A 22,131-nucleotide genomic window follows, 5' to 3' on the forward strand; every position below is an offset into this window, starting at 1 on the left:
ATCGAAATACCACATTAAGGCCCACAACTACCAAGAACAACAACAAAAATAACACTAATAATACCACTACTGCTATTACTTCCACCACTACTACAACTACTACTAATAATAATTATTATTACTATCACTATTATTATTACGCTCACATTGTTATGATATTGTCGAGTTATTATTATTATTATTATTATTATTGTTGTTGTTGTTGTTATTATCATTATCATTATTATTATCATTATTATATAAAATCATTGGCGTAATTGCACAATGGACTCATGTCTATGCTTGATGCAGATTGCACTTTGGACTCATGTCTATTTTATGATTTTAAATGTAGAATGTGTGTGGGTGTGTTATCATTATGTGGATTGTTGTTGTGCACCATTAGGAGCAGCATCTCCAATTTCGTTGTATCTGGCATACAATGACAATAAAGGCTTCTATTCTATTCTTCTTCTAATTCACTGATTATTCACATTCTAAATATATAGCTAATCCCCTCTAGTCCCTATTTTGTATTTTCAGATATTTTGTATTGTCACTGTTTGTCTTATTTCCTGTTACTTGATCCTTAATTATTCGGTTAATCACTTAACTGTGGCTTGCGTGACGTAAGTAAAGGTTAATATTTGACAAATATTATTAGTTGTGTGAATGTAAGCAGTTTAGTGTCATCAGATCGATCCCAAAGATCTAATCTGAGGTTTTTATTAAGATTAATGAATAATTTATTTCAGATTACTGCCTAGTGATTCCGGATTTCAAAATGTGCCCACATCCCTGCAGAAATGCTTCGGATATGATCAGTGACTCCTATCATTGTCAATGAACAAGCTACTAGCAACAAAAATAAATTCATAAATAAATAATGAAATTAATTTTGCCTGCAAGATTTTGCAGCAAATGCAGCGACCTGCATTCCTGAGAGATTACATGATGACTAAATGGCAGAAATGCTTTTAAAAATTATTAACTATTATTTTAAATTAACTCTTATTTTATAACAAAATATTTGCTCGTCACATCTAATGAATGCAATACTCAAAATCTGTGATTTGCGCTTTTATAATACAAGAAAAGACGTGAATAAATCTTCCTGAATGATGTGATGATGTGATGTGCAGTTTGGTGCAAACTGGCCATAATGAACACAGAGAATCGCGTTGTGGTGTGTGTCAAACCACATTATCAAACCTCAGAGTTGGATTTTTTTTTATTTGGTGACAGCTCTGAGTTGTAATCCAGGAAGGCAACACATTTCTCTGACATCACAGCTTGTGTTGTTGTTGGACTCCTCCAACGAGGTTGGGGGTCAAACACTGTCAAGTCTGACAGAATGCACAAATGCGCTTCCGGTCCCAACGTTCAACATAAATCGTGAAATACGTTAAATCGTTGCTTTTTCCTGAATGGTGCGCTTTTATTTTGAGAATCACTAAGTCTTTACTTCCTGTATGTTTTGGTCACATCGTGCCCGCTTGACTCAGCTGGGGGGCAGCAGCAGCGAAGATAAGCTAGTGAAGACTACCGTAGCCAGTCAGCTGGGTGTAAAGTGCAACCAAATGAACGGTGTGGACTAACTTGATTTTTATTACCGAACAGACACGGAGGTACTCATTTGAATATACCACAATATTGCATTTTTTTCACGTTTTGGAAGCCCGTGTGCGGACGAATTGAAGAGCCGTCGGGCCTCGCTGCCGTGGCCCAGCAGGACTCGAGTGAAGTTCGGAGCGGACTCCCAAACTTCTGCTTCCTCAAACGGCTCTCCGCGGGGCCCGGGGCTCCTGTCACCGGCCCTGTGGATGAGGAAGTGAATAAACACCTATCTATCCCCAGGTAAGACCGCAGAGGTGAAACACGACAGTCGAAACACACCATTAAGTTGTTTAGTCGACGTGCGGTGCTGGTGAACTTGGAGATAGCTCGCTAGCTGCCTGGCTACGTTGAAAATGTATCAGCTAGCGTTAGCATTAGCTTAGCTTGACAACTTCCCTGGCCTGACACTTGACAGCTTTGCCTCAACGCCACACGGAACTCTTGCTAGCTAATGTTAGCCAATTAGCATGTCTTATCAGCTAACGTTGATCGATGTTATTGTTTTCATTTTGGGGATGCATTTTCCCTTTGAAACTGCAGTTTAATGCATTGCAGCGTCTTCTTATAGATCCCGCGTTGCCCAGTTGCGTGCAAATATGAGCCTACTGATCCTGGTGAAGATAATTAGCTAACGTTAGCCAAGTTAAAGGCGATGGTTTAGCAAAGGGAGCCATATATCAGCTGTGCTGCATGTGTGAACTTTGTTTTGACTAATAACATTTGATCGGTAGCCGGACCCGGCTGGCTTAAATGGTTTTGCAAAGGCCCTGTGGTACAGATTGATCAGCTGATCGGCTAACGTTACAGCTCACACCAGCGTGATGATACTGTCGATTTATGCGTCACTTACAGGCAATCATCAATCAGTGATGGTGATGATGAAGTCTCATAAATTAAGGCTGAACGCCATATCGTTATTTAGATATTAACATGCGAGATATAAACCAACTATATAGACGATATTAAATTTAAGCTTAGGGTTAGCCTAAGACACTGACTGGTCTGTTCTGATCAAAAATATGCTGTGCATTTTCCACATCCAGTTGGTGTTATTATGCTGCCTCTTTTTGAAGAATGCTCAATTTTCACTGTCTTTGCACTTAAAATATTGTTGAAACATTGCATTGAAGCAGAGGTTGCAGCACAGTGTTTGATTTTAATTATTTTTGTATTATTTTAATGCCGCCCAAGACAGCGATTGGTCTGTTTTGATCAATAAAACACTTTGTGAAGTAACTGCATTTTGTGCATCCGTTTGGTATTATTATGCTGTTTTTTTGAAGAGTGGTTAATTTTCTCTGTTGCTACACTTAAAATTTCAAATAAGAGTGAACCCATAGTCATGTCATATCACTGTTAAGATATTCAGCATAAATATTGAGGTATCAAATTGTGTCCATATCATGCAGCCCTATCATAAGTAATGTTTGGGCCATCTCGCCTCACCAGACTTTAATTTCTCTGCAGCTTACAGTGCCTTTTTATCCAGTTTTGCGCTGTATCTTAACACCACCACTACAGGCTAAACACTGATGCTGATGCTTGTGCAGAAGGCAGAACGGTTGCCTTTCACACAGTCACTGCCTGCAGGCAACTTGACTGCACGGCCTACAGCAGCTCCAGGTGTCATCTCCTGCCTTAACCAGTTGAATGTTATGAATTATGATATATGGTGTCCCCCGCTGTTGCAGGAGAAAGGAATCCCGTTGATGGGAGAGTCCTCTTTCCTGGCCTCCTGGGTCGATCGACGTGCCATGATGATGGGTGCGTGAGTTCGATGGCTTTACTGCTTGGTTTAAGACAGTCTTCCACAATCCGGGGATGGTTTTTCTCATTTAATAAAACATCTCTGACGTGTTCATCATCTAATATTAAGCCCTGTATTATCATGTAGGTAGCATGTACCAGTGTTTTCAAGCAGGCATTACAATGATTGATTTATTGCTAAACAGAGGTCTGCTAAGCATATTATTACACATTATACACATAAATAGACTCCACCAGCAATTAACATGTGATCATATTGTGAGATTGTTGTGAAGCATGATCTTTAGCTTTTGACTCATATGGTTTAATTGACAGTGATATTACCCACTCAGTTAGCTTACATCATTTCAAGAAATTAAGATTTGCAACCAGTAGGAAATTGAGAACATGTGTGAGCCATTGATAACCAAGCTTCCTTATGCTGATTCCCGCTGTCATTGCGACTCTGTTATCTAATTCAGTTGTACAGTTATCATCTAGATTAGGGTTGACCAGTTAATCAACATGGTATTGAATTCACACGATGGCTAGGTGCAGCGTCCAACTTGCAGGAGCTGCAGTTTTTGGTTAAAGGTAAAATGTGTGATAACAAAGTTGAACATGAAGTGTTTGGTGCTACAGAGATGCCCTGGCCTACGAATCATATGTTTGTTTAGTGCAGACACCAGCAAAAATCACATCATCATTTACATTTTTACAGTGAAAATGAAAATTATAATGCAAAAATGATCATTGCTGCTGAAATTTGGAGTCATATCACAGCCATATCGGCAAAATGAATTGCAATATGATGCTTTTACCATATTGTCCAGCCCTAATACTGATTGTTTTTGTTTCCTAATTGTTTTTTAAGTTATTTTGTCACTTGGGTCCGATCTCCTTGCTTTTATGTTTCATCACTGTGCAAAATGATGAGCTAAACTTGGTATTCCTCTCCTCCTCATTCAGATGAGCAGGAGGCGCTGAACTCAATCATGCAGGACTTGGCCGAACTGCACCGCTCCAGCCGTCCTGCCATGTCCCTGTCAGACCTGGGCAAACCCAAAGCCTCCTCACCCAAGAACCAGGTAGCTTCTCTGTTCTCTGTCAGAAATAGGAGCTTAGGCCAGCCATTAAAATTCCCATTAAAATTCATAAAATGCAAGTGAAATCAAATATCAAATCAAACATGGGGGTGAAAAATCCCCCAGTGTTCATCTTCAAATTTCAGCCTGTTTACATTTTTTGTTGAGTAGTCAAATAATTATACATGAATTTGAGGACCTGTGGGCATTCATAGCTCATTTGTGATAGCTTATATTAAAAAAATGAGTTATTAGAGTAATGTATAGCCTAATTAAAAACAATCTGTTACACAGCCTAAAGCTGAAGAAACCATTAGCACCTAACAGCTAAATGTAATAGAAAATGCAGATCAGCATAAACCATTGCATCAACAAAAAACCGAGACAAATGTGTTCATAGTTTATATGCGTATTGTTGTTAATACATTTTTTGATGGTATGTTATGATTTAAAACAAAACAAAACTTAGTGGTACAACTTCATTGTCTAGTTGCCCTTATGTGTTTCAAATGTGGTATTTCATATTTGAATGAAATTGCCCCCAAAATGCCACTAAAAATCAAAGCAAGGTGGCAAAAGAGAAATAGCTCAGGTTGATTACCTTGGATATCTCGACTGCTCCAGAGCTCTGTTTCTCCTGCTGAAATGCGTCTCTCTTTCAACAGAACGACGTCAGAGTGAAGTTCGAGTTCAAAGGGGAGAAGAGGTGAGCGTCTGATCAGGTTCATTTCTTACACGTCGTCAGTGCCGACACACCGCTGACCTCTCATGACCTTTCTTCTCTGGCTGCCCACAGGATCTTGCAGTTCCCGCGTCCCGTCAAGCTGGACGACCTGAGGGCGAAAGCTAAAGTGGCTTTCGGTCAAGCGATGGACCTTCACTACACCAACAACGAGGTAACTAGAAAATGTCAGCTCATACCTCTGAACATTTTATGACCCTGACACTGCCTCAGATACTTCAGATAATGCTGCTGATTCTTAAACATTTCATTAAGTTTGGTTAATTTTTGAGATTTTATTGATTTAAATTCACAGTTTAATTCATACTGTTCTGCAGCAGGATTGGAAATCAAAGAGTTTGGGGCAAGATGCTCATCAACAATTTTAATTCCCTTGGAACTGGGATGATGGGGTAGATAATTGGCTCTCTAAAATAAACACTTGAACTATCTCCTCTCCTCAGCAAGGCTTTTATAACTGTTTTCAACATTAGCTAACTGACAAGTTACTTCACTTGCTATCTTGAGCTCAAACCATGCAGCGTATTTTAATTTGAAAAAAAAAAAAAAAAACATCCAACAGCAACACCATCATCATTATGAGAATCAGGTCTAGAGGAAGCCAAAGCCTTTTTTGTATAGAAAAGTCTTTGGCTTCATGAGTTACTGAATATTTGTCTGTCATGCAAGAAAGCAAAACTAAGGTATCTGTTGCTTCTAGTTGGTGATTCCACTGACGACTCAGGACGACCTGGATAAGGCTGTGGAGCTGTTGGACCGCAGCGTTCACATGAAGAGCCTCAAGATCCTGCTGGTGCTCCAGATCTCCTCTCAGGTCAGCAGCAGCTCAGTCCGAGTCTGAGCCAGTTTAGTCATCTCCATGTCTTGAAAAATATGAGAACTGCACAGAAATTCTGGACAAATCTCAATACAGGTGTAATGATGTGTTTTTGCTTTGTATCGACATGCTAGACGGTTGCACTGATGATTTAACATGTTCAGAAGTGTGCTCTTGAATTGGCTTTTTACTGGTTAGTTAAAGATAGTATTTCAACCAGTTAAGAGCTTTTTACCGAACTTGTGTTTTTTGTGTTTTATTTATGTGTGCCTCTAGACCTCTTCCTCCAACATGGACCTCTTGCCGTCCCACGAGGAGCTGGACAACACGGGATTCAGGGTCGCCGATAAGAAGAGCATGCTGGCCTTGATAGGTGAATACTATCTAAAGGCAAAACTACTCAAAAATTGTTTCAAGTAGCAAAGCACACACACTTGACACTGGGCTGGAAAAAGGTGAGGTAGTCAAGTCAAGCTCACTTTGACATTGCTTTACAAAAGGCAAAGAACAGAAAAATTGGTACAGTTGGTGAAGATTTGTGGTATAAATCGTAACCAAATTATTCTACTCTTTCAAGGCTAGTTGGTAACAGAACTTTTAGGTTGACAAAATGACAATGCTCAGACTGGATTCTCTTTTATTTTACAGAAAGATAACATTGAAAAATCAAACATAAGAAAACATTTGTGGAATTTCTGGAAAGTTGTCTAGCTTTGAGAACTCTGTTCCAGACATGGAAATCAGAGAATCTAATCAAATTTCAGAGCATGGAAGTCATGGAATATCATAGATTTTTTTTTTTTCAGCCTCAATTTAGAAAAGCAATAACTAGTCATTGACCAACATATTTTCCATCATGCTCAAGTTAAGTTCACTTCCCCTGCAGAAAAATACAGGATATTAACCTTAAATCATAAGTCTTTAGAATTTTGTTGATGGAACTTGAACATTTCAGCTATAGAAAGGTCAAGATAATTTATATTTAACATATAGTGAGAACCCTGAAAATTGGCAAATAAAATCTCCCCCCACCTTCCACCTCAGGCTCCCACTCCACGGACCGCAGCTCCCCTCCTCCAGGCTACATTCCCGACGCCCTCCAGCAGGTGGCGAGGAACGGCTCCTTCACCAGCATCAACAGCGAAGGGGAGTTCATACCCGAGAGCATGGACCAGGTAAGCAGTGCGCCCTGGGGTGTCAGGAGTGTGTATGCTGTGTGTGTGTGTGTGTGTGGGGAGAGACCAGACTGATTCAGGGTGCACTGATACCAGCAGAGGTTGAAATGTTTTGTTTTTGATCCTTTTTTTTTTTTTTTGTAAGATATTGAAACAAATTTGAAAGATTTGAAAATATGAAGAAAGCAGGGCCTTTTCTGGGGAAAATGCGATTGTATTCAGATATTAGAAGTGTCAGATCTTAACCTTTTGAAACCTGAGTGGATTCACTGGATTTCATAACATGGGGAGGGAAATGAGCAATGAGCAAATTAGCAAGAAATAACCCAAAATAAGCAAGACAGTCATAACAAAATTAAATGAAAATTAGTGTGAAAATTACAAAAACAAAAACAAAAAACCCACACTGGAAATTAGGGAAAAAATAAAATAAACAAAGAATTATTATGTGTTAAGAATTTCATTTATAAGACAATTACCACAAAATGATAAGACAGAAGTCCCCCTAAAGGTCTTAAGGTGTTATTCAATAATAAGAGATTAGTGGATAAAGCTGTGAATGTGGTTGCTGAACTTTTGGTTTCACTTGCCAGGGAATTGTAGATTCTTCCTCTGGGTAAAATGTGGCACTTAAAGAGACTCAGCTCCAAGTATTCACATAAGTTTTGATTGATTTGTACCTCTGCTTTAGTTCACAGAAGCTCAACACTGTCTAAATATTCCAGGACATTGTTAAAGTCAGGCGAATGAATTTACATGCACGTGTGACAGATTGAAATCATGTTGTCTCTTCATCCTGATTTTCCGTTCTTTCTCCCAGATGCTGGACCCGCTGTCCATGAGCAGTCCGGAGAACTCGGCGTCTGGAAGCTGTCCCTCTTTAGACAGCCCCCTCGACAGGTCAGTGCCACAAAATGAGGCAATAAGCCACAAAAGGCCATGCTTTACAGTGATGTGAGAACAGTTGATGGACAATTGTGAAAATCTCTGTAAAGCATGGCCTCGGGTGGCTTACTTATTATTATTATATAAAAGTACACTGATGCAGCATTGTTACAGTATAGGAAATAAATGTTGAATTTCTTGTTTGTAATACATAACCATGATCATAATAATTAAATGTCCTTCTTTTGCCAAGCGTAATATTTAAAGGACCATACCAGTGATTCTGCATGATTAGTGCAATGTCTAAAAACGGTATAAACTTCATGTTTCTGCTAATCTTTTCTCAAAGCAAGCAGGTGCATTTTAGAACTAGGTCTTGAAATTACGTAGAGTGAAATGGTCTCCTCCAGAAAATAGTCCCCGTTGAAACATTTGCTTTCCACAGCAGATTATCAATTCTGTGGTTTATGAATGACCATGACTTTGTTAGCTGCAGAAGCAGAACATTATAACCAAACCAACCAAAACCATAACCAACCAAAAAGTTTCTTCCAAAATCATGGGGAAAAAGTCAATAAGCAAATTAGAAAGAAATGGCAAACATGATTTTAAAAAAAAAATGAGGGGAAAATTATGTGAAAAAGGGACAAAAATTACCAGAAAATTGGGAAGACAGAATTTGAGGATGAAATAAAACCTTTTCAAAATAAAAGTTTACATGCAACAGAAGACTTTTTTTTTTTTTTTTTTTAATCTTACGGTGACTGTTGGTTGTAAAGGTTTAAAGCTGTGTGTATATGAGTGAATGAATATTTATGAGTCACACCACCTAGTGGTCCATCCCTCATGGGATTACACAGCACAGCGTCACAGTATACCATTATTTTTCACTTCCAGGGCATAATGTGTTCTTAAAGTCTATGTGAGCAAAAGTTTCCTTCTCACACAATGCTTTCATTATTTGTGAGTCTTTCAAAAATCAATAATGAAAATATAATTGTTAGTGTTGTTTGTGACTTGTGTCTTCATGTGGTGCAGTGACTACCCCAAATCCAGGATGCCTCGGGCACAGAGCTACCCAGACAACCACCAGGACTTTCCAGGTGTGTATGTGTGTGTGTGGTAATGTGTTTGTGTGAGTGTGCTGGAAAGTCAGGAATGTGGTTTTCCTTTGAAGTTTTTTGTTTTGTTTCAAAAAATCCACAAGAACAAATATAAATTTGATGTGAGTGGAAGAGTCAAATCTGTGAGCTGACAACTTGGTTGGAATTTTGAATGAGGCTTGATGCATTCCTCCTGATCAGTGGAGCTGAGTGCAGGCTCCCGTCTCACACACCCGGAAAATATAAAGGAATAAAGTCTGCACGCTGTATTAAGCTCCCAGCAACTAATCATTTTACTAACTTATATATAGGGAGAGCAATATGGCCAAAATCAAATATGACAATATTTTTGAAACATTACCTTTTATGGCAGTGTTGAGACGATATTGTAGGGATGACAATCGGTGTTTCCACAAAACATTTCAGCAGTAGTTTTCTTGTATTTTTTTTTTTTTTTCAATTATACATTAGTAGAAAACATTTCTAGGAAATTAGCAAAGTTTTATTATTATTTCATAATCATTATTGTTTTTGAATAAAAAACGGGCAATGATCATTCAGAATCAATTATAAAATTGCTCATTATAATTCTTCTGTAAGAAACAATCCTCAAGGAGGAAAGATGTGTGTACAGGACACAGTGGTGAAACTAGGATTCTCTGAATGAGGAGACAACAGAAACTGCAGTTACTCCCTGATATACACCTTAGTTTGTGGCCTCTGACCACATGTACAGTATGTACATGTAGGATAAACTGTTATGACAGTGTTTCCTGTACCTTATGTTAACTGGGGTCTTCACCTTGCTCCTCCTTTCCTGCAGAGTATGACATCCCAGTGTTTGAGAAGTCAGGGAAGGGGGGAACGTACCCTCGACGATACGGCATTCCCTTCGGCCTTCAGGATTACAGTGATGGTGAGTCGACACGAAGAAACAGTATCATGACTGAGACGCCATACTACATTTGCGTGACTCTGGCTAAAATCACAGTCCTGATTAGGGCTGCACAGTCTATGGTTTCAGTGTCAACATCGCTATGTTCACATGTGCAGTAGTCACATTGTGGGACATGCAGTGTCAACTGAATTATGGTCGAGCAAATTAAGTCTAACAGGTCTTTTTTGCTGCTTGATACAAAAGGAGTACTCACAAGGCTCTAATCTAAATCTGCGAGAAAATTAGCCTTTCTTATAGATCTAATCTACAAGAGCAGTCTGATATTTCATAGTTTAGTCAGATTTAAGATTTCTTGGATACATAGTTTGTTGCCAGTGACACAGGCTCTGCATGCACAGTGACCATTTCACTATGTGCTCAGGTGAACGGGTATACTTGATCAGTTCATCAGACAACCAATGCAGGCTCCACTAGTTGCTGACCACAACCTGAAAATGAGAGCTTCCTAATTTGGTTGTTTGGTAATCTGACCAAGTGCACACCTTCACCAGAGCACATCGCCAACTGGTTTCTGTGCATGCAGATCCTGGTTGTCACCTGCCTGTAAACACACATGAGACATGGCTACTGTCAATGTAAATTTTGTCATTATTTCCTTTTTCCTCTTTGTCCTTGTGCACCAGGGAGGAAGACCTTCCCTCGGGCTCGGCGGACGCAGGTTCACGGCTTCCGCTCGCCGGTCAACTTCAGCCCCACCGAACAGTCGCCCAGCACCAGCAGCGGCAGCAGCGTCTTCACCCCCGACCTCGAGGAGGCCCCGGGGCCCGCCAGGCGGCCGCGCAGGGGCAGCGACATCGAGCCCAACCCCAACCCCACCCCTGCCCCCACCCTGTCTGTCATGGACATCAGCCCGCCCAGCCGCTGTGAGTCCCTCTGCAGCAGCAACACTCACCACAAGCAGACCTGCTTTAAAACAATGGCCACAAAAGGAATTTGACCTGCTTTGGTGCCGATGCATTACAAAGACAGTTAAACAATACAGCACTGAAACACTACATGCTGTACAAAATGTAACTGGATCTCACATATAGTTCAGGCTAGTGCTATAACTGTTGGATATAGATTGTTTAGTCCACTTGGCAACAGGGTGTGAGACACTGATATTTAGCATTTGCCCAGTTTCACTTGAAAACAATGATATGCTATTCATTCAACCAATAACTAATATAAAGAATAAGGAAAAAAGAGCATAAAAGACAAACATAGGTAATTACCTTTTGTGAAGATTCCATGACTGCCAAAGTTGCATTTTTGTGTTTGAAGTTGCATGTGAAGATTGAAAGGCCATAACCCTACGTGACCTGGCAGGGTATTTTTCAAGCATTTTTTTTTTCACTGCCACAAGAGGGAGACAAATCATACAGAACTTGAAAGCTCTCTGCTGCAGGTTAAAGGTGACACCAGCTCAAATAAAGTAATTGCTGCCATCAAAATAAGAGGCACTACAAATTATAACTGGAGCTAAGATAAAAGGCTTGTAATTTCAAAATGGTTTAGAGGACTAATCAGTGGCATTTTTGACATGAAACTGAAAACCTGTTGATGTATCGTTTTTTTTCCCTCCAAAATAGCAGTGTACCATTTTAAATGAGACCCAGCTGTACAAGTTAAAATGTTGAGGTTTAAGTGATTTTTCCATGATGTTATTCATTCCTTGTCTTCTGTATGTATGCAGCTCCACGTGCCCCCACCAACTGGCGTCTGGGGAAGCTTCTGGGCCAGGGGGCCTTTGGTCGGGTTTTCCTCTGCTATGACGCCGACACCGGACGGGAACTGGCGGTGAAGCAGGTCCAGTTCGACCCTGAGAGTCCCGAGACCAGCAAAGTGAGTCTACTGTGCCTTTTTTTGTTTGAATTGTTGCTTTTTTTTTTTTTTTTTTTGCTGTGCTCCTGTTCTGTTTGGTGCTTTAGGGAAACTTTTAAGTGCAGCTGCAGTTGACAACTGCCAACTAATTAGATATTTTGAATTAACTGGGACCTCCAAGTGATCATCTGTCAAAGTGCTGGGTACATAAAGCCAGAACTATAAGAACTTTAGTATTTATTGTCCTAAAGCCCATCTGTGTAAACAACCAAATGAGATAGGACAAACATGAGTGGACAGAACAGTGTATTTGAGTTTCTTCAGGTTTCGGCATTTTTTTCCAGTTTTCATTCTGCTAACAGATAACAAAGTATTACTTTATGTGTGATAGAGGAGTTATAGGTAGAGAAATAACAACAAGGCAGGAAAGAGAGAGGTTTGTAATGCTAGAATGTTTTAATTGATTATTTAGGAGGTGAGCGCCTTGGAGTGTGAAATCCAGCTGCTGAAGAACTTGTGCCATGAGCGAATCGTCCAGTACTACGGCTGTTTGCGAGACACGATGGAGCGAACGCTTTCCATCTTCATGGAGTACATGCCTGGGGTGAGACCTAAATTAATTAATTAATTAATTAATAAGCACCACTAACACCACAAACATGGTCTTTTATAAACAAAAGGTCTTTTGTAAACAAAAGACCATGATTGTTTTGTTGCAAATGTGAGTGTTGAATCAGCGAAACACTCCTAGCAAGAAAGAAGCCACAAAAATGCCAAATTTTACAATTTGCCAAATGTAGGTCAGTAAAAGCACTTACAAGAAAGAAGAAAACTGATACTGCTTTTTAAAGTGGATATCGGGTGATGTCTTTGGTTTGCTGATGTATCAGCAGTTTAATGCAGTGTTGATGCATCATAATTTGTAATTGGTGGTTTTCTAACAGAATTTTTAAAAAAATTCTTCCATATATGGAAATGTCCATAACATCATCCTTTTGTTTGTTTTTTCTAGTTCTTTCTCTCAGTCCTCACTGTCATTTGTTCAGTAAAACAAAATGACAACAGAAGAAATTATAACAAAAGGAAATGAAGTTGCACTATCTTATTCTATTTACTTTTGTTTGTTTGTGCCTTTCATATGTTTTGCCCAATTTGTGTCTGTTAGGGCTCCATCAAGGACCAGCTGAAGTCATACGGAGCGCTGACGGAGAACGTGACGCGCCGCTACACTCGGCAGATTCTGGAGGGAGTTTCCTACCTGCACAGCAACATGATCGTCCACAGGGACATCAAAGGTAAAAGGAGGGTTGGCACTGTGAGTCAGGGAACCCTTTTTTTTTCTGGCCACAGTGTCTTTGTTGCATCACAGAAATTCACCAGCTAATTCGTCCTTCAGTAAACCCCGCCCCCCTTAGTTACTGTTGCTATGCATGGCAAGCTTTAGCCTTACGGTGCAGTCCGATATGTAAATATGGCGTGTTCAGTCTCACCAGTGACAGATATTCCACAGGAAATCATCTCAAATTTCTGGCAATGTTCAGAAATATCAGAGAGGAGTAGACAGCAAGGGCTCCAATATGCTTTTGAGAGATATATTCATGACATTATTTGTCAGCGCAATGATTTAAATGCAGAGATCACAGTTCAGGCAAAAGCTCAGCGGTCTCAATGTAAACGTGAGACACCCCACGCCCTTTTACAAGTACAGGATAAACTGATCAAAGAGCAGGAATGCTCTTGCAGAGCAGGTTGAGTCAATGGGTGTTTTATCTTAAGCTAATTAACAATGACTACTGCTGATAGCTTTCATTCATAGCTGTTATGTTTGCTATGCTAGCAAAACTGAATTATCCTGCATTTCCATGTCTAAAAGCGCACCAGGATACTACTCCCATATCATGGGGTTGATACATACATTAGATCTAATTAAGGCACGCCATCATGAACATCCCACATTCTGCAAAAATAAGCGACGTATCCAGTCGGCAAAGTTAAAGATAATCCACCGTCTAGCTGTGTGCTACGTTATGCTACCTAATGTTGTGTTAGCATCTCACTTGGAGCAAACATAGTAGTTCGTTATTTTCAATGGATTGAGCTGAGAATGAGGTCTTCCACATTGTTTTATCAAAATCCGACATCTCTCCTCTTGTGTTTTAGTCTTTGGGAATGGAAAAATACAACACCACCCTCTAAACTTTGAGGATATCGCACGTCTAACTTGAAAATACCGTAAACACACCGCTTCGGCATTTTTACTGTGAGAAAGCTTGCCAAGGCACGCTCGCCTAGTTACGGTTGCTAAGGTATGATTGGCCAGTAGCTGTTCTAAGGCGGGGCTTACCGAAGGGCAAATTGGCTTCTCCAGTTTTTGGCTGGTTATCTGCTATAAAGACTTCACAGTCACAATTACAATTCATACCCTGTGTAATATCAAACTGCTTTAATATGCAGTCGTAAAGATAATAAATATGAGAAATAATTCCCTGACTGTAGACAAAATAAATTTTCCTCTTTCCCTAGAAAGATAGTGAAATGTTGAGTGAAGACATAATAGACTCACAGAAACAGAACAAAGGTAGATGGTTAACAGCGTGCAAGTGTTTTGACTAAACTTGTTTGCTTAGGAGCGAACATCCTACGTGACTCAGTGGGTAACGTGAAGCTGGGTGACTTCGGCGCCAGTCGGCGGCTGCAGACCATTTGTCTGTCAGGAACAGGCATCAAGTCTGTGACCGGCACTCCCTACTGGATGAGCCCTGAAGTTATCAGTGGAGAGGGTTACGGCAGGAAGGCTGATATCTGGTAAGACCCGAGAACACACACACTCTTACAAAAACTGGACGCAAATTCTGGGCGCATATTTTACTGTTTTATCTTATGTCTTTTACGATGCCAGACTCAACTGTCAGAGCAGCAGCAATTTACCTATGAAACCTAATATGACATGCCATATTTTTATTGACATAGTGATATGAACGTGGATAGTTAGCATTGCAAAGGGCAGTGATAACAAAGGACGACAGCTATAAAACAGTGGGTGCATTATGTACTGCCATGATATTTTTAAGGTGAAGAGCAAGGTTAGACTCTTAAGTTAACTAGACTGCATCCCTTTTAGTAGACTTTAGTCCATTTTTATTCTAACAGAGTACCAGCTCAACAACCTGTTGTGCCATGTAGGTTTTGTCAGGTAGACTGGTAGACTTAACAAACCTCAATCATCATGTGACTAATAAGTAAAGAGGCACAACTACATTTAAGAGTATAACACCCTTTTTTTAGTCTTTTTGTTCTTCCTTTCTTTCCATTTTTTCTCTCCCTTTTTATTTCATGCCATTTTTGTGAATTTTTGTAGATATTGAAACAGTTCTTTATTCTGTATAGATTCAGTATAGATTTTTTACACAAATGCACCTAATACAAATAATGTTTCAACATAGGATAAAGGCAGTTACTCAGAATAACCTATGGGTTAGTATGGGTCAAGGATTCAGACTTCATGTTATTTCCTTTAATTTCTCTAATATGTATGTGGTATGTAAGTATGAACCGACCATATACCCAATGAAGAGACTTATTTATGGCAGAAGTAAAGTGTTTGCACGTTTGCCTTTTTATTGATGACTCACATGACTACAGGGAGCCAAGGATAGATCCTTGAGGTACACCACATGTTAAATTCTTATTGAATCAGCTGGATATTGCACCGTTGCAAGAAACAGACTGTTTATGATTAAATATACAGTTTTCATATGATTACAGTACAACCTCTCTGGTACCATAGAGCTGGAGTTTTGTTAACAGAATGCTATGATGTATAGTTTCAAAAAGGTTTTGGACAAGTCACTGAATATTCCAAGGGTAAATTCATTGTTGCTGAGAGCCCAACAATTATCCTCCAGTTGGACCAGAGCTATTGCAGCAGAGTGTTTTTCTTCAAATTCATATTAGTGGGTGTATAGACGGTTGTGTTGTGATAAATTAATTTAGTCTGTTATACACTATTCTTTCAAATACCTGAGCAAGACATAGAGATGGTCTGTAATCACAAAAGACAAAAAGATCATCAGGTCAACAAACTGAAATGACTCTGACCCACTGTAGTTGATCAGGAAAGCTGTCTCTAACAAGGGAGCAATTTAAGATATGAAGACGAGGTTTCCATAGGACAGGTAGGCATGTCTTCAGATGACTAGGTCTCAGTCGATCATGACCAACTCCTTTTGGTCCAAGCTTAGTGATCAGGGATGGTCATCTCAAAGCTTAGGATACATGTTTGGATGTGCATGTAGCTGCTGTTTTGCTACATGTGCATGTAGCAAAACAGACCTTGAACAACATAGAATAGCCTCTGCATTGTTTGCCAGGGTCATGTGGCTGGTAGAGCATAAAATAGCGATTGTTGTAAGTTGCTATGGTGACCACAGAAGTTAGTTAGGCCCTAAAGTGTGTCCTACTTGTTTGAAAGATGAACAGATATGTTGTGCTGTGGGTGTAGCGTAAGAGAAGAAATTAATACTTGGTGCTTTATTTGCTCAGTCTTGTAATTCTTTTATCTTATGAACAGCACTACCTTGTAATCCTAAAAGTCATCAGAAATGAACATTTAGATTATTTTTCAGAACTTTTCTTTGGTGGAGCATACCACCAGACCTCCATAGCAGGTTTTTATTTCCTTACTCTTTAATCCCTCTCACCTTTTTCACCATTGAGCAGTTTATATCCATGGTATGCTATTGGCAACTTTAGATTCAACAAGTCAAGTAATAGAAGGATCTTGAGGCAGGACCCAATTCACTGTTTGGTTGTCTACCGAAGAGAACAGTCGTGCACCCTGCATTCTTCAGATGCAGTTGGCGGTCACCCACAACCTTGTTTGGTGTGCATGATTTCTTCCTTAACTTCATTTTAATGCCAGTCATCTCACCTGCAGGAGTGTAGGCTGCACCGTTGTGGAGATGCTGACTCAGCGGCCCCCCTGGGCAGAGTTCGAGGCCATGGCTGCCATCTTTAAGATCGCTACCCAGCCCACCAACCCAGTGCTGCCCGCCCAGGTGTCGGACCACTGCCGTGACTTCCTTAGACGCATTTTCGTGGAGACCAAGCAGAGGCCGTCCGCTGATGAGCTACTGAGGCACATCTTTGTACATTAATCTGATCCCTGAACCCCCTCCCTCATGCCGAACTGCCAGACATGGCCTTACCTGATGGGAGTCTCTCTGCCTCTGGCCGTACCCCCTCTAGTTCCACGCTGAAACCTCATTGGACCAGGAAGAACCTGCTGGGTTGATCTCGCATATGGAAGAAGAGGAGGTGTGTAGGTAGGGGGGAGAGGGTTGGCTACCTGCTCCTGGGTCTCTGTTTGTAGGAGACTGCCATAGAGAACATAATTTTTTTTTTTTTTTTGTCCCAGCAACATTGCACCTTAATTTCACAAAGGGAGGGTAAGCACTTCCCCCTTAAAAAATGAAAATAACTTTGAAAAATGTTTCCTTTTTATGTTTGTAAATTTCTCTTGTGGAGATTTTGGAGATAGTGTCATTGTCATGGACCTAGATGGTGATTGGCTCTTGGAGTGCCCTCCTCCCCCCACTCTGACCCCGGAATGTACTCTCCTGCCAAAACCCAAAGCAATGGGTGAACCTGGACCCGCTGCTAATCAAACACAACCCAGTCTAAATCTGAGATGCAGAGAACACTCCCAAACCCCCCAAAATACAAAGTTTTCACTGACCTGCCCTCATTCTTCATCCTTTTCCTCTGTCTGTCCCCTTCTACTCATCTAGCCAAAATAAGATCTGTCAAACGTGGTGACCAGATGGTTCTCAGCTGCCACAGGCTAGCAGTTAAGCTACACATCTCTTGTATACTACACTTGGGGTTGCCTCTGAAGTGTCTTGGGTCTTCTCTCTCTGCTTTACTGTCTGTCTGCCAGGTTTCCTTCCCCTCAGGCCCCCATCTTCAGTCTTTGCCACGTGCCTTCCCCCACACAGCCCCTTTTTTCCCCACAGTGTAAGAGTGTATCTTGAGTTTCCGGAAATGTCTGTCATACACAAGGTGTTGTTTGAGTGTTTTCTTCCTGCATCCAACAAACTGCCTTCTCACCACTAGCCCAGCTTCAGCTGATTCCAGTTCAGCCCTAATGTCCATCTCTGCCTTTGTTGTAACAGGGATTTGTCATGTTTAACCCAGTCCTAGTTCAGCTCCAGGTATGTAACATAGCACTGAGCATCATTCAGTCAGCACCAAAGCAGACACAAACAAGGACTGGTGCCTCTACTTCAAACCCTTTGAGATAAAACAGTTTCAAGCTTTGTAGTCACTCTTCAACTGCATCCCTCCTTCCACTGCTTTTTTATGGATTCAGGATGTGGCTTTTAGCTGAATGATGTTGAGGAAGGGAAGCAGAAGAGGTGGAATAAAAGTGGGAAATCGCTGCTAGGCAGCAGTTTAGTGCTGATAATTGTTACCTGGAGCATTTCTCTTTTTCAACTATTTGAGCAAGAAATCATCCCTTAATTGGAGGGTCTTTTGTATTTTACAAAACTGTCAGCAATATCAAATTAGCTAAAGTGACGTGAATTTTGGGCAAAAATGCTGATTTCCGTGGCCCTAGTTCTGTTTTAGGTGTGCTGTTGCCCTGCTACGATGTGTACTGACACATCATACTGCAAATCTACTAAACATTCAAATCCAATTAAGAATGGACTTTTAAAGTAGAAAATGTTTAGAAATTGTGGACTTCTGTATCTCTGTGAAATCAGACAGTTTGATTGTTTGAGGTGGGAACCTGGAGAGGTGCGTTTGAAGAGTCTCCCAGAGCTGTTTGATGGACCCGGTGGCACAAAGCCAAGCAAGAAGCTCACAGTTGATTAGCCAGAGGTCTGGCTGTATGACGCTGTCCCAATGTTGTCAGTTTTACTGGTGATTAGATCTCACTGGCTTGGCCCAAAAACAGTTGTAGTTATGTCCAATATTGAAGGCAACATTGAAGAGCTGTTCGGTTGTAAGGAAGTTCCTAGCTGGCTTACTGGCTGCTCAGAAATGACTCTTAAGCCCACAGGTACATTTTCAATTAACAGTCATTGCACTGACTTGTGTTATCAAACACAAGATGGAGAAATAATCAGCATTATCCAGTTACTTTGGTACGTATAGTGACTAAGTGCTAACACAGCATGGAAAATGAATTCGACATTTTCCAAGTGTTGAGAGTTTGGGAGGTGCACGGAAGATCTTTGAATAAATACAGCAATCCGGTTCTGATGTACACGTTACATTTCAGAGGCTGTCTCCTGAGTCTCATTAATTCTCATGAGCCTGTTGACAGCTTGTATTCTCAGTTACTGTCAGCATACAGTATGTCTTACTGTAAACTGACTTTAATGTAAACATCCACTCCAAAAAAATAAGGTGGAGGAAGTATAACATTTTAAAATGGAGTGTGTAGGAAAGATACCCATATGCTCCAGTATTGGAAACGGTACAGTTCTGTTCTTCAGTCAAGGCACCATTGTGCCATATCAGTGTACTCTGTTATTTTTCGTCTTGCATACACTCCATAGTTTTACAGAGTAGATACACACTGAAGAGGTTTACATTATACAATATCAGTCTCACAGAGTTTGGTTCCTCTACCTTAACCTAAGCAGCTTGTTATATATCTACAATCAGTGCTGTAGTCACTGTTATTGCCAAAAAATGCATCACAGTTAACTTGTCACTTTAGCCACACCACAAATGCTCCTTTGAAAATGTACGCAGTTGTATTGTGGCGTTAATTGCAGTTTCCTCCCGGGAAAAGCATCCCCAGTGTCTCTGTCCGTTCAATATTTCAGCACCCAGTCGTGTTCTAGTTTGAGGGAGTAACCTGCCTGTGGCTGTAAGACTGAGTATATTTGCATTCACACTAACATTTGATCTTAATGTGCTTAAGGCAGTGCTATTGATACGGTCATGTAAACACTTTTATCTGAGATAAAGTCATAATCGAGTGTTTCTACTTACTGGGATGTTTAAGCACCCTTTTTCAGGCTTTTATCTTTTTTTTTTTTTAATCCAAACTGCTAAATGCAGTCACATCATGCAGATGTTGTATTCACACAGTAAACATGTTGCAGTGTGGCCGAGTGATGAGTGGTAGAGCAAATGATTTAACATGTCCATGCAAACTGGTTGATTAGAGAAATCATATTACTTAGAGAACTACCAAATTTTATTATCAAATTTTGCCTTAAGCTGATAACTCCCAGTAATCAGAGTGTCAGTGTGCATGTAAACATATTCACTGTTGGCACCACAGCAAAACACTCAGCCAACTTGAATTGTCCACTGGGCAGTAACACAGCAGCAGTCCAAGCCAGGGCTGCACAGTTAATGAGATTAATGTTGAAATTGTGATTTGAGCATATGCAATATATTTTGCTTTTACATGTTTTGGTTAAATTGCCAAATCTTAAGGCGTCCACTGGAGGGTTCATGTATACCACATGCACAGCAGGCGCAGCAGGCGTTTACTCTGTCAGGATGTATACTAATGCCAAGTAAAAAGGGATGCTGTTCCCCTGCCCTTGTTTATGTGTGTGAAAGGATGGTCAAATAGAGAATGACTCGTGATTACTGTCCTGAACCATCAGGAAAGTCTTCAGATTGCTCACCGTTCACAAAGTCATGATTTTCACAAACAGCACTCATTTAAAAGATGCAGACCTTACCTGCTCTGTTGTTCTGTTCTTCAGTCAGCTGCTGTGCGTTTAGCTGGCAGCAGGTGCTCCTGCTGCCAGGAGTCCACACAGGTTGTGCATGCTCATATCTGAAAAGCAACAACTCATCTCTCACTTGCATTATGCAGCCTCAAATAGTTTATGCATCTAAAAAGCTACTGTTGCCTTGCAACACCAACAAAAAGTTCTCAAGAGAAGATGTGCAAATCGCATTAAAACATATGTGGTCGTTAGGAGTATTAGGTGGGCCATATAGGACATGATGCCTGTCAGGTACAGATAAATGGATAAATGGAGATGCTAAAACAAACTATACAGTTAAAATTGCCGCCAGCACTGGTAACCTTGATACGCACTACCATTATGCACTATCTCAAAGGTATGTTGCTTACTATTTTGTTTTATTCACTGATGCTTCTTCACGATTCCTCTTGGGCTGTCGCTCGCACAGCTTGGTTACGCGTTGACTGTATGTCTCTTTCTGTCAGCGATGACCTTTTTTGCACATTTTAAAGACTTTTTTTTTTACACAGGTGTGTGTGTGTGTGCGTGTGTGTGAAAGAGAGAATGAGAGAGAGAGTATTTGTGCGTGCAGTTTTGTGTGTTGTTAGTTGAGGTTTGGTTAGCGACGACTTGTCCATGAATGTAATGTTTAATTTTAACCGTTAGATGGCCTCATTCACCACAGTGGATTAATTTTTCGGTATCTGGAAACGGGACAGTATTTGTCAACAGCAAACAGCCCCAAGATAAATAGTTTTACAACTTACAAGTTCCTTTGTGTCTAAAGCCACTGCTGCCACTCCTGTGTGTGTGTGTGTGTGTGTGTGTGTGTGTGTGTGTGTGTGTGTGTGTGTGTGTGTGTGTGTGTGTCAGAGTGAACGTACGCGGTTGTACACGTGCATTTACTGCAATTTGTGCTCAATGGACACTGCGCCCAAAATGCCTTGAGCATACTGACTGTAGGGGGTTAAAAACACACACACACAAAAAAAAGATCATGTACAAATGTATAAATCAAATGTACCCTTTTTTTTTTTTTTTTTTTTTAAAGAAAAGTACACTTATATCCCACACGTTTGGTCTCTGTGTATTGTTAAAGAAGCCATGTTTATAATTCTAATTGGTTTGTGACCAATACGCCTGTTTATATCAGATCTGTATATCAGTGGTACGCATAATTTTTTTAATATATATTTTTTATTTTCATTTTTTTTAAATGGGAGAATTTATGCATGGTTGGGTCCTGAGAGACACAGCGGTGCCATTGAATGGTTGCTGTTTTTTTTGGCAAAACTCTGGAGTATTGGAACAGCTGACGCTCTGTGTTCATAATTACAACAATTATGACTATGATGATGATGAAAACAATAAAAGATATTTATTTCATGTCTGGATGTGAGATCTTTTCTCAAGAATAACAGCATATCTTAATTTCCAAATAGAACATAAAATGCCTGGCTTTGATGTCCTGTTGTTCCTCTCAAGTATTTGT

General features: G+C 40.3%; 1 protein-coding gene across 1 annotated transcript; it reads left to right on the top strand.

Moving 5' to 3' along the window:
• The first annotated feature begins 1,506 nt into the window (after positions 1 to 1,506).
• map3k2 (mitogen-activated protein kinase kinase kinase 2) lies at positions 1,507 to 22,025 on the top strand. The gene is made up of 17 exons (XM_030067398.1): positions 1,507 to 1,836; positions 3,288 to 3,360; positions 4,312 to 4,430; positions 5,093 to 5,133; positions 5,224 to 5,323; positions 5,870 to 5,983; positions 6,263 to 6,359; positions 7,031 to 7,161; positions 7,982 to 8,061; positions 9,085 to 9,149; positions 9,973 to 10,065; positions 10,731 to 10,970; positions 11,783 to 11,931; positions 12,383 to 12,514; positions 13,076 to 13,205; positions 14,538 to 14,715; positions 16,847 to 22,025. Exons 2-17 carry the CDS (start codon positions 3,306 to 3,308, stop codon positions 17,064 to 17,066), a joined length of 1,944 nt encoding a protein of 647 aa, XP_029923258.1. The 5' UTR covers positions 1,507 to 1,836; positions 3,288 to 3,305; the 3' UTR covers positions 17,067 to 22,025.
• Positions 22,026 to 22,131: the final 106 nt, after the last annotated feature.

This window comes from Myripristis murdjan, chromosome 2, assembly GCF_902150065.1.
Source record: "Myripristis murdjan chromosome 2, fMyrMur1.1, whole genome shotgun sequence".
Taxonomy (NCBI): domain Eukaryota; kingdom Metazoa; phylum Chordata; class Actinopteri; order Holocentriformes; family Holocentridae; genus Myripristis; species Myripristis murdjan.